The sequence below is a fragment of the Mizuhopecten yessoensis genome, unplaced genomic scaffold (assembly GCF_002113885.1).
Source record: "Mizuhopecten yessoensis strain PY_sf001 unplaced genomic scaffold, ASM211388v2 scaffold401, whole genome shotgun sequence".
NCBI classification, from domain to species: Eukaryota; Metazoa; Mollusca; class Bivalvia; order Pectinida; family Pectinidae; genus Mizuhopecten; species Mizuhopecten yessoensis.
Window position 1 is genome coordinate 313,177 of NW_018403528.1, and position 13,633 is coordinate 326,809.

The 13,633-nt window shown below is 34.5% G+C and overlaps 2 protein-coding genes across 3 annotated transcripts in view; one reads left to right on the forward strand and one right to left on the reverse strand.

Moving 5' to 3' along the window:
- Positions 1–13,633, forward strand: part of LOC110447783 — a 39,334-nt gene that overhangs the window by 7,130 nt on the left and 18,571 nt on the right. Inside the window, exon 2 of one of the 2 annotated variants that reach the window (XM_021493701.1) lies at positions 4,851–4,903. The exons of the other annotated variant lie outside the window; for it this stretch is intronic. The gene's annotated coding sequence lies outside the window, so the exon portion shown is untranslated. The remainder of the gene's footprint in view (positions 1–4,850; positions 4,904–13,633) is intronic. 2 annotated transcript variants of the gene reach the window in all.
- On the reverse strand, positions 1,028–4,668 carry LOC110447584 (translation initiation factor IF-2-like). Its single transcript, XM_021493374.1, has 2 exons — positions 4,590–4,668; positions 1,028–1,770 (listed from the first exon to the last, which is right to left on the reverse strand). The coding sequence occupies exons 1-2, from the start codon at positions 4,666–4,668 to the stop codon at positions 1,028–1,030; spliced, it is 822 nt and encodes a 273-aa protein (XP_021349049.1).

Here is a 13,633-nt window from a genome sequence, read left to right on the forward strand (position 1 = left end):
TGACACTAGACTGCAAACATCTACGTTGTCCGTCTAAACATACTCTTGTAATGGGACTAATACATATATATAGATTTTACAAAGTCGAAGGCGACAGATGCTAACATTTTAAAAAGATGAAAACGCATCGTTGGGTTTGTAATATTTACGAAGGTATATTCCAGATGAGATGAAAGTGTAGTGTTTTTCTTGTGTTTTCGTTTTACCTAGCATAGCATTTAAACATTGCCCAGACGAGTATTATATGTTAAATGTGAAGAAGGAGACACCAATTATCTACAACATGTGTACGGTCTAGTTATTACTGTACACACCGAACACTACTAGAGTGATACCCACAGACAGGTAATGATCGGTAATTGGTCTGATTACCGTTACAATACCGCCTGTAATAACCATGCAACACTCGTCCGTACCATGTCTCCCACGATAGTTACATGCACCAATACTACATAAACATTTTAATAACGACCTTGTGTCATGTTTTTATATTATCTTCGACCCCATGCTATATGTATTTTTATACACTAAAAACTGTTCAATTCATTTGTATGTCTCCTTCGTTCCTATCCCTGTCCTAAATCGAATTTCTAATTAGGGTATTATACAATACTAAGTATACATATGTTGTATTTGATATTAGACCTGAGAGTACGAACACACTTTTGTAAAAGGCTAAAACAAAGTTTCCTTATTATTTGTCAAATACATTGCCCTTGTCAAAAAATGTTATCAGAACTAAAATCGACCTTTTCCAAAGACATAATTTATTTCTAATGTAAATTCCACAAGATATAGGGTTATATATTTATACCAGACGAATGTTATGTTTTAAGACATCGCCCAAAACGACTCTAGGGATCATCTGAACCCACTATCGGTATATTGTGGGATGGACGGGGTCGGGTCGGGTGTGTAGGAGAGGGGCTCACTAGTCACTTTCCTTCTGTCTCCTCTTTTCTTTAGGTCTTTCCGTCTGTGTCCTCTGTTCGTTAGATCTTTCCGTCTGTCTCCTCTGTTCTTCAGGTCATTTCGTCTGTCTCCTCTGTTCGTTAGGTCTTTCCCTCTGGTTCCTCTGTTCTTTAGGTCTTTCCGTCTGTCTCCTCTGTTCTTTAGGTCTCTCCGTCTGTCTCCTCTGTTCTTTAGGTCTTTCCGTCTGTCTCCTTTGTTTTTTTAGGTCTTTCCCTCTGGTTTCTCTGTTCTTTAGGTCTTTCCGTCTGTCTCCTCTGTTCTTTAGGTCTTTCCGTCTGTCTCCTCTGTTCTTTAGGTCTTTCCGTCTGTCTCCTCTGTTCTTTAGGTCTTTCCGTCTGTCTCCTCTGTTCTTTAGGTCTTTCCGTCTGTCTCCTCTGTTCTTTAGGTCTTTCCGTCTGTCTCCTCTGTTCTTTAGGTCTTTCCGTCTGTCTCCTCTGTTCTTTAGGTCTTTCCGTCTGTCTCCTCTGTTCTTTAGGTCTTTCCGTCTGTCTCCTCTGTTCTTTAGGTCTTTCCGTCTGTCTCCTCTGTTCTTTAGGTCTTTCCGTCTGTCTCCTCTGTTCTTTAGGTCTTTCCGTCTGTCTCCTCTGTTCTTTAGGTCTTTCCGTCTGTCTCCTTTGTTCGTTAGGTCTTTCCGTCTGTCTCCTCTGTTCGTCAAGTCTTTCCTTCTGTCCTCTCTGTCCTTTAGGTCTTTCCGTCTGTCTCCTCTGTTCGTTAGGTCTTTCCGTCTATCTCCTCTGTTCTTTAGGTCTTTCTGTCTGTCTCCTTTATTCGGGATATTTTTCGTTCTACCAGTCTCTTCTATTCAAATCGTGTATTCATCTGTGGAGGTATTTTATCAACCGTCTCCTCTGTTCAAGGTAGATTTTTTCCCCTTTCTTTTTTGTACAAGATATCCTTTCTTCTGCCTTCCCTGTACAAGTTATCTTTCCTCCCTCTCCCATGTTCAAAGTATATTTCCTTCTGTCCCCCCTGTTCAATGTATCTTTCCCTTTTCCTCCCCTGTTCAAGGTATCTTATGTTCTGTCCCCCTTGTACAAGTTATCTGTCCTTCTGTCTCCCCTGTACAAGGTATCCTATCTTCTGTCTCCCCTGTTCAATGTATATTTCCTTCTGTCTCCGCTGTACAAGGTATCTTATCTTCTGTCCCCTATGTTCAATGTATTTTTTGTCTGTCTCCCCTGTCCAAGGTATATTTCCTTCTGTCTCCCCTGTCCATGGTATATTTCCTTCTGTCTCCCCTGTACAAGGTATCTTTTCTTCTCTCTCCCCTGTCCAAGGTATCGTTCCTTCTCTGTCCTCTTTACATGAAGGCTTTTCATGTTGTTTTTCGCTTCAGATGAGTAACTTTTTGCCTGTTGACGACGCAGTAATTCTATTGTACTCTTTAATGATAACAACATATATCGTGTGATTATTTCCTATTATAAATTATTTTAATTATTTAAGTTGACTAAAGACGTTCCCATATTCTTGCAAATCATAATTTCATCGACAAAGTAAATTCGTTAACGTTTTCTGAAAGAAGCGTATCAAAATAAATGTTATAACTAACCTATTTTTTATAATGCATATTGCCGTGGACGCATTATTGATCCAACCAGTTTACCTGGGCCTCGTCAAAACCCAAAAATGTGAAAACGAGGTCTGCACAACAATTATCTTATCGATAAAACAAGAGGAGGTAATAACGTTTAATTCCATCAAAACTCACATGTCACTCAGAGGGATAAAATATCTAATCCACCTATTTGTGTCAAGAGGGGCTATCATCGATTGGGGCCGACCTAACAACCAGTACAATAGGGTTGTTTGAGAAAACCCCATTGTTCTTTAGAGGGCAGATATCATTGATTGTACGGCAAACAAAACACGTACCTTACATACAGGTTTCAATCAAATACGTTTTTACTAAAAGTACAAGTCGCCATTCCATTATTCATTTTTTATTTATATTGCGTGGAATAACTTAAGGTAAAATCAATCATATCTTAAATAGTCATAGCCTTGGCGTAAAAGGGAAATAATAAAACCACAAAAGATAAGGACAGTAAGTTCTCAGTTTGTCTTATTTGTTGTTAAACTGTATTATAAGACACTTTCTTCCACAGTAATATACCTAATGTAAGCGTAAACAGGTATTGCCAGTTTACCACCATGTTAATCATCTGTGTAAGAATCCCAGTCTAAGTAGTCAAGAGTGAATTAGAGGAAAATATAAGTAAAATATCATGAAACGTAAGATCGTGAGGTGGCAGATCAACAGTGAAGAGTAAACTTCATAAGCAGGGAAGGCTTGAATGTTACTACTAAGTAAATGAAAGTTCACCAATAGCGAAAAGATTGTAGTTAACAACTGTCATAATTATATGACATAGCATGTGTACTCATTGAATAATAAAATGCTTTACCCAAGCGATGTTTCCCAAATGAATAATTCAGATCAAAGAAAATCCTTATTATAACGTTTCGTAAAACGAAATCCCAGGATCATATCTTTAAGGACTGCTTAACACAATTCGAACATGCATGTACATATACAGAAGTGTGAAATAAGATATAACTCGATAAATAGAAATCTTTTTTTTCTCCATTTTTTAAAAGTTGATATCAAATAAAAATCAACTCACTATAAATACACTGTCAGGTTAGATACAATAGTGACATGATATTGTAAACTCATATGTAAGGGGATAAGAGGTTGCCTATTCTAACAAAGGTTAAGCTCGGACTTTTAATGACCTGTCAGCACGTCAGATAAACCAGCGGGTATGACAGGGTTAATTTGGCTATACATGTCAGCTGTATCGATTAGTCCGGTAAAGCTTGGAGATTCTGTTATTCTCTTGTCATAATATTGTCGTATACAGCAATAATATGTCCTTATAATTGAAAGAAAAGATATACAATGTTCGCACCTATTTGGATATTAGAATATTCTATTCAATAAACACACCTGCAAAACAGAAACCTTAGCTAGATAAACCAATATCTTTATGTTGTTAAAAGGCCAACACCTATAAATATAATGTTAGGTTATTTGCCTTTGTATTGCCTTCCTCAGAGTATTTTTTTTAATGGCTGATAATATTCTTCTTTATTTCATGACAAATCAGATGCTTTTCCGATAACTGTACAATAAAAACAGCCCGATTTCCGATTAAGTCGCCATTTTAAGGTCAAAGCACTTGACGGTCGAGGACATTAGCTTTGGGGGCGCACGATGTTAACAACTTAGGGCAGCTTCGATGGATACGATTTCCGCAATCAACATTATGGGTCTGTAAATGTTGCCATCAATATGAAAGGGTTGCAGCTAGAGTAACGGATTACCATATTTACCAGATTGACTGTTTAAGTTATGGCATTGTTGCTAAGGAAAATTAGAAAACATAAGGTTATTTAGCAGGATTTACAAGGAATCCGCAAAAAAGCCTCATGATCATTACGCGTTGTTTATTTAGAGAGAGAACCTATGTTTTTTTTAAGCTACTTATTTATTGAAGTGAAAAAGATGCGCAAAAACTAAATCGGGACCAAATGTCGAAGTAATAACATGTCAAAGCGACATTAAAACACAAGGAAAGGCGGCATCAGATATTCCGAACGGTTTTCTATACCGCATACGCTACTCGTCACGATATTCCCTGTCAAACCCAGCAAAACATGTAGATTAACTGTGAACAGGTTTTCCGTCATGTCGGCCACAACAATATTATAGTTGGCTATATAGTTAAGCATGTCGGCTAGTAAACGTCACACTTATGACACGTGTTTGTATTGTGACGTCACAAATAAATATTTTCCCCAGTATATCTTTGTGATATATATATTAAATGACTTTAATGACATTTTTCTAAGTACACTTATTTTCGTTTCAGGTTCACAAACGTTGGTGTATCATTGAACCTTGAGGCAACTTCATGAATTCTGGGTGAGTATTACACAACTTAAGTGAGAAGTTGACATGATTTATTGGAGGTATTGGCGATGTTTGATACATTTTAATCTAGTCCTCATTTCTAATTCTCATATGATTTCATTTTTTAATCTCAATCATTTTTGTTGTATTTTGTTTTTAAATGATAATTCAAAATCCTCATACCTTTTTTTAAGTTATATTAGAAATTCTTCCGAAATTGGAGTACAAACATGTTCAAGCAAACTCAGCTTAAAATAACTGACATTGTAGCTTTATGAAAAAAATATGAATATAATTTTAGAAAAAAATGAAATTTATAACTAAATCTGTTTTTACATGGATGCATATTTTGATTGTTATCTTCTGAAGTAAAAATATCAAACAAATGTCAATTTTGACGCACTTCTTGAAAAGACCATTTTGAAATTTCTTTAATTTCACATTAAGTTAATCATACGTTTTACAATAGGGATTTGATATATAAATGCTGATACATACTGAAAGTGTCTTCTAAAACATACCATGTTTCCAGGTAGATCTATGTATCAATGTATAGTGGAGTATAACGTTAAGGTGTTACTCGCATTCCATTTGTAATACAATGTAAAATGGGTTGAAGAAGTCACTACCATTCAGAAAAAATCGTTGATGTCGACTGTAAGGACAGTTGTGCCTGCTTCATAACACAAACACACAACACAGATAAAAAGGAATATCTATATTTAAGCCATTAAAAGTATTTGCTAAGTCGTTCGTTTTTCTAGTGTAAATACATTTAGGTACGTTTTGTTTGGAAATAAATATTTGGGTTTCGTTTCAAGTTGACTTTAATAATGAGTTAGTAGGTTCTGTATGGTCCATTTGTGTCTTCGAAAAGAGGACTTCTTTTCTATATGAATATGAAATACGTTTCAAACGAAACCAGGATTGTCAGGTGTTGTTTGAGTATAATCGGATGACCTTTTGATATGAACAATACCCACCTTCTTGCAAAAGTACATTATAAATGGAATAACATACATGATGTCGGCGACCTTCGTCTAAATACATATGCATAAAGCGAAACAAAAATGGCTGTGGCTGGTAAAAGTAACAAACAATACAAAATACCTTCAAAACTAAAGGCATAAAGGTTTAATCGACGATGCTTTGATAAAGATATGCAGATTTACTAGCGTTGCTATCGAACAAATCTAAGAAAATATCTTTAAAAAACCCTTTAGTAAGATGGATAGATTTTAACAAACCGTCTTACTTTTTATGATTTTATGTTCAAAGGTATGTTTACATATTTAACAAACAGGAACCTTGATAAGTACAAATAATCAAGGGGAAGTGTATGTTTATTAAAATGATGAAGCAGCTGCATAAAATAATATATATAACCTGTTTGGAGGGTATTGTGGGTGGTATTTGTGACGTATTCGTCCTCATTTGTTAAATGGTATATGCTGAGTAGAACTTTTGAATCCGCACTATCTGGTCGCGTAGATCCTATGGGGAATTTTTGCTCTGTATCCTGAAAATTAGTTAAAAAAACATGGACATTTTTATAGTATGATTGCAGTCGAGAGTCCCCTGTTCGATCACCTAGTAGATCAGGAGTTCTCCCACAGGAAATGATAAACCTGTCTTTTAATACCTAGGGAGAAATAGCTCACACGTGGTATAGTTCTGTAAATGACATCACTCCATGTAGTGTAACTATGGTAGATTCATCAATTTTACGACATGATCGCGCGGTGCATTGGTTTCACCATTTCAACCTATTCTTAAGGTAGAACAGCACGTTTGAGAAAGAAAAAAACAATAAATAAACCACGTGTGGAGTGAACAAATTTATATCTAAAACATCGGGATAAGATTGGGTAAAGATTAACACTCGGCAAAACCCCGTTCTAAACTTAAAAATGTTACCATCGGTTTCAGATTTTTCTGTCTACTTCACACAGGGGTGACATAATCTATTACTAATATCACACAGTGATGTGTGATGCTGTTCCATTCAATATTCAAACTTTTATTTATGGTTTTCAATCAAAATACGTAAATATGAATAAAAATATTGTGGAGACGGTTTAGAATTACTTAAGATAGACCAGAAGTTTTAATTAGATTCTCAAATAGTATTGTCAAATAATCTCTTTAACAACAATTGCGATAATTAAAATAAGTATTGTCCAATCAATATCAAAGTACAAACAATCTCTTATTTTATTACTTTAAGAAATATATGTAAAAGTACCGTTTATATGATATGTATATACTGTTATGTTTTGTAAGGAGAGGGCTTATATAGGCTATGCTTGTTGCCCAATAACTTTTGTACATAAGATCATTACAATAAAATATTGTGAAATGAAAATATCACACAGCAGGGTTTGTTTCAACCCAAGAAACTTCTCAATAACTGGAAAATATATTTATATAAGTAATATATAAATATAAAGTGTATCCATATTCGCAATATATATGTCACATTATATCAAAAGTACAACTTTGTAAGTTGGGCTAAAGTGTAATGCGGTTAACGTGTAACCTATTTCAAGACAAACGATGAAGCTCTGTATTGTAAGGAAAGCTATATCAAACGACTCGTGATGTTTCCTTCGAAAATAGATTTTGATAATTGTCGATGCTTTGCCATACAAGATGAACCTTACTTATTATAAATCATTTATAATTATGCATATAGTGTTTCTTTTTGTTCCTAGAAATGTGTATTTACAAGTGTACGAGAAACTAGCCGTTGACTGAATTCAGAATGTCATTTGATTAGTAACAAACCATGCTTCAATTTTCAGAAAAATATTAAATAGTAATAATTTGTGCCATAGAACTTAAGTTTATCTTTCTGAGTACATGAAATTAGGTATATACATACTTTACGTGATTATTGATGGTGTACACTTGTTTTATGTATTTATAATTAAGTAGCACCTGTCTTCTAGTATCATAGAAACAGAAACAGACCTACATTGTAAAGTTTCACAGGCCTACTTAATAAATATAAGAACTTGGAACGAAATTACAGGTAGTGAGATATATAATTACTGTTGTACGTATACCTACCAACTTAAAGCGTGAACATTCAACTACGGGGCGAAATACGTCCAATATAAGTCAACACTTAGGTGTACATGTACACTAAACAGTTCAAAGGTTGAAGGAGATATCACATCGAAAATCGATATTGTGTAAACAAGATGGTCAATAATGAACGATCTGTCAAACGTCTGGTCGTTGTTTACAACTATATATATAACATGATTCCCCTGGGTGTGGTACGGTGTGTGGCGCTGGTTAAGACTTTTTAAATCTATGACATATGTAATATATATATATATATTTGGGTTAAACACAATCTATATATATATTTTTTCTATTAATTCAGTTAAATTCTCGTCTTCAAGATTCTTTCTTTACTATCAAAAGCCTTTGGTCACAAGCCAACCGAAGGGATATGCGATAATATCAGCATATTCCACATTTTGGTCGCGAAATGGGGCGGATTGCCTTGCAAATTTGATAGATTCCTTTTTGTGTCTGTCGTTATTACTACTTTGTTTATATATCACTTATTAATTCACGAGTTATAATTGTTATTTATATTTATGTTTTTTTTAAGTATTTTACCTAAAATAACGTAATAAACTGAATAATAGAGTCAAATTTGAATGAAATAAACAATATCAACCTCGAATTCGATACCAAAAAAAATATCGAAAAGAGAAACACGAAAATTCAACAAAACCTTTTTTCGAACACATATCGGTAAACAATAAAACAAAGGTGGCCCACACAGCGATTTCTTTTCATATTTTGCACCAATGTTTGCCTGAAAAATCACTATTTTGTTCTAAAGAAATAAATCAGCTTTAGATTAAAATAATGTTTTTTTCCAGGCTCTTGAATAAATATAACTTCTTGTCCTGAGCAGGAGTATTTCAATAGGAGTTTCAATATGACCAAAACAGAATCTAGGGAGCTGATACCATACGTTTTAACACTGTCTGCAGTCTGGCAACGTTGTTGCAAAATGTGGAGAAAAACCCGCTACGTGGGCCGACCAAATGGGATTCTTAGCATAGGAGTGGATTCCGCCTTTAAATACATGATGCACCTCTATGAATCCCAGGGAACGTTACTACAAATAAAATCATAAATAATGTGTAGCTGTTTTGCTTTCCTGTTAGTATGTTTCACTTCCTTCTTGATTACCAGGGCAAAATAATCCTTTGCTGCAAATAATTAATATTTTAGACATAGGATGAATGCAAACCATACAAGTACCAGTAGAGATCAAATTACTGTCTGAATGAATTATTCTGGAAGTTACCATTAACCTTCGTATCAGTCCAGCTGCGGCAGTCTACTTCATGGTGCCTAATGACTGTGCTGTTATCATAAGCCTCGTTAGGAAACCATATCGTCTGAAAAGAATATTAGTTCTAAATGAAGTATCGAATGCGTAAATCGGGAACACGGATATTTGACTAATGATAATAGCATCGTCTCTTGTAAAATCTTAATCATGTTCGCGCCTTTGATCTTACGTGATTACCACTCTCATGATACATCCCTATGAATGCAAGTGCCATTAGAGCTTCTAAAGCAGCTTTAGCTCAACGTGACTGATCCTAGTCTGGCGTTATTCTTGTTAGAGTAATTAGTATACTTTTCAAGTATTGTCCTTTTTTACGAGGGAAACATGAACATTTGTTCCCTCGAAATTAACGTTTCCGAATAGAAAGGAAGATTTTATGATACTAAAATGAATGATTTTGTTTAAAAGCTGACAATGTATTCAGAGGTTCTACAATGTTTATCATATAACAAAACGTGGTTGCATGATTGAAATATATTCAATAACAGGAAATATGATTTTGTTTTTCCCTCAATCAAATCAGATACACTGTTGTATGCAAAAGGTTTCTATAATACGAACTATGGGGTATCTTAGTCAAGAACATGACTAGATAAGTTTTCACAAAGCATTAAATGACGGCACAAAAACTGGTGACGTAAACGATTTCTGCAAATATGTTCAGTTTTTGTTGATAGTTTTAAACAGGTAATTGCAGCTGTTTGATTCTAACGATGTCATGGATATAAACATATACAATCTGACTCAAATATACTAATTCTACATCCTTATTCTTGAACTATTCTTATAACAGTAGCTTTATCACAGTAAGTTAAAGACTAAAATGTTTGAAAATGATACATTTGGTAATAAGCCAATAATAATTCACTGGTATGAATTAAAAACAATATGTGAGACTATAGATCTATATCATCGTGATACATTTAGGTAAGGAAGTATGTTTTAGGTCTCACTTAACGTAATGGTGGTCGAAATAATCTTCAAGTGCTCCCAATTATCGGTGAATTGCTCCATATATACCCTCTGATAAAAGGCAAAGATAGAAATGCTTTTTAATTCGAATTCATCAATAACATCAGTCAACCAGATTGTCATTGGGTCTTTGACCGGTCAGGCGCATTATATTTAGCAGCTTAAGTCAGTCAGGCATGTAATTGTGTTCAAAGAAGCATGATGATTATCAAAAACTGCATTATATTGCTCAGTGTCGGAATAAACGCCTTCCACATGGCGTTGTCCGTTTCGTTTACAGGTAGGTCGATTTATCTAAGTCTACCTCGGTAGCAAAATACATGGTTTTATCTCATAATGTCACCGGGCTTGGAGGTGGTGGTGATTATATATTTTTCTTTGTTTTTGGTGTCTTCTCGAACCATCCATGTTATTGTCAGGTTATAACGACTCTGAACTAAGTTGATTTGTGTACTAATGATATGTTGTAATTATTATTCTAATTTACTTTACAGTTTTATGTTTTATATGACATGTGTGTGTTCCTTTATCTTATGGTTCCGTTGAGTTCCGTTGATATAGCATGCCATCATAAAAATGTACAATACGTGCATGTGTACTTGTAGACATGTTTGTCCAAATATTTTGCACCTGTTATCTAAACCAACGTTATATGTTTAAACGTTAAAAAACAATATTATGCTATTAACAAAAATAATGTACATAAAGGCTATTGAATATTTTGGATATACTATTCACAAATCTAATATAGCAAGAATAGCGGATCAATACCAAATTTGTGAAATAGATATATACGGTACATACTAAACTGAATAATAGCGGGTTATTGACCCTTTTACGGTTAACGTTAGTTTAATCTGCCAAAATCATCGTTTATGGGTTTAAATTACCCATGGTCAATGCACTTGACCTATGGCAAGGGTTGTTTTAGTCGACTTTGCGGTTTAAAGATTTAAACTGTTTACTTTAAGTGTTGACCTGCAAACACAATGACAATTTAAACACACATAAAATCGTCTGTATGATTTTCCACTACACTACGGTCAGAGGTAAATGCTTCACAGAACGACTGACGAATGAGATACAAATACTCGGGCCGAGTGTCTTGTTCAACAATTTCATGCGTATTTTACATTTTATTTTATTTTTATTTATTTCTGTGTGATAATACTTCAATAAATCTATTTCCTTTTTAAAAATTCCAATCACTACCTTGAATTATTGATGACAAACTTTTAATTTCTTAACAAGAGGAAGCAGAATTGCTGTAGAGGCTGCTTACTCTTTTGATCATAATACGTTTACCTAGTGAAACCTCTGATGTAAGTAACAAACTGTTATATAGATATCCAGATGGTTTGGGGCCTTTGTGACCACAGAAATTATCTTATAGAGCACGGATGCTTAATTTATATATTTTCTATATTATGGACTAAATTGCTAGAGAAAATGTCTTAAACATAATTTCTGTCTTTCGAATTCATTACATTTAGGTGAAGTTGTGGTTTATAATAACCTAACATATGCGTATCTCTCAAACGTTATAATGAGTCAAGACTTTGCATTTAAATTTTCTCAATTTGTGGTACACTAGCATACGCGTATATACATACACTTTGTGGTACACTAGCATACGCGTATATACATACACCTTGTGGAGCGTACTTTTTAATATCAATTTGAACTAAACAAAATACAAGAAAATATTAAAAACAAAATATTTCAATTTATCTATGGGTCAAAAATCTGTGATGTAATTTCAGTATCAGCTGGATGTGTTGTTCAGATGTTTAGTACTTGTTTCTCCTATTCTTTCTCTTAATTATTTAAGCATAATTTTGAATTCATCGTAGGGTTTTTTTTCATTGCAAATGCAGAGCACAAGAAAGGCGTGACAAATATGGAGGGTACGTGCATCGTGCAATTATTTCATATATCACGTAGAAAAAATTTAATGAGCTACTTTTTCACAGACATAGTTGGTAAACAGGTCGTTGTTCGTTATAGATTAACTGTTTAGAACACCCATATTAGTAACGGCTAATTAGATTACTGACGCATTAGCTAAAGCTTTGTGACGTCAGTTTGTCTTGTGTAAAATTCTTTGCGGACACGAACACACTTCATTAGATCATTTTGCAAATCAGTCTCGCCATATTGGATATTTTAATGGCCGTTGTTCCGTGCATACCTTCTCACCATGCTCAAGGTCAGCAATTGGAATTGGCGTTGTTTTTGCTCATCTGATAAAAATTCCATGACCGGACACATTCAGGATATCCTCAAGTGGAATGCTGTTTACAGTTACAGTATAATGTCTGTGACCTTGACCGTAACCGCAAGTACCCTCGGGTTAATGATCCAATGTAAGATTGCTGAAAATTGAAGTAAAACATTGCGCAGGGTAGGGTCTGTGCTAGTAGCTATTTTTAAGATCATTGACCTATCGCCCTTTTTACCCCTGTTTTTTATGTATTGGTTTATAAAATATGCATCGTGTTATATACGTCTTCTGACAATGTTATGTCTGTGACTATGAGGTAGAACGTAATTACTGCGCATGGGCAGTAGTGCATCCGAAAGTCGCGTGACATTTATGGTGTAAACATGTTGTCGTATGCACATGCGTTTGCAGAGATTACATATCTCCACACATCAGACGCGCATGCTGTTATTGCGTGTCAGGCCACACACGCCTCTGATCTAGCACTTAACAATGGGTATGCCTTTTATGGATGGAAAGGAAAGAACATTTTGCAAGTGTTTGAACAATGTTGCTAGTATTTAGTTCTTACAGCACACAACAAGCGAACTTAATTAGAAATATCCCTCTATGTTTACCGTAAGATAGTATCAAAGTACTCGCGAAAGATGCTTATTTTCAGCGTCAATAATAGTCTTGGGAAATGAAGCAAGTAGTTAACTTAAGATATGTGCAACTATTCTTTATTCACATTAGAAATGTACTAATTTCTTTCCTTTTTTTATAATGATCAGACGTGGAAAATAATTGTAAGACACATTTCATGAGTTTAGGATGTCGTTGACAATACCAATAACGTACAGTAATGGTATATAACCAGTAAATAAAATGTTATATTGATTTCCCGAGTATCGAGCTTACAATGAATCGAGTTAAAATAAGTATTAAAATCATCAATTCTTCTCTAGATGAGCAAAAAGCATCATGCAAAATGACGCCTAACTGTTAGCTGACGATCAGGTACCTCTTTGGGTTTAATTGTTTATTTCTATACATAATGGTATGTTGCTTTCTTGGAATATGGAAATAAAGGTCTGCATATTACAAAATGTTATAAGATGTTCCCTGTCTTACATTACATGTAATGTATTCGTTATCGCAAGTTTGAATCATTGTTAGT

Coding starts and splice junctions, on each gene's coding strand:
- LOC110447584 (XM_021493374.1), bottom strand. CDS start 4,668: ATGACGGAAAACCTGTTCACAGTTAATCTACATGTTTTGCTGGGTTTG. Junction 1,771..4,589: donor CGTGACGAGTAGCGTATGCG/GTATAGAAAACC, acceptor CGATTTGAATAG/AAGAGACTGGTAGAACGAAA.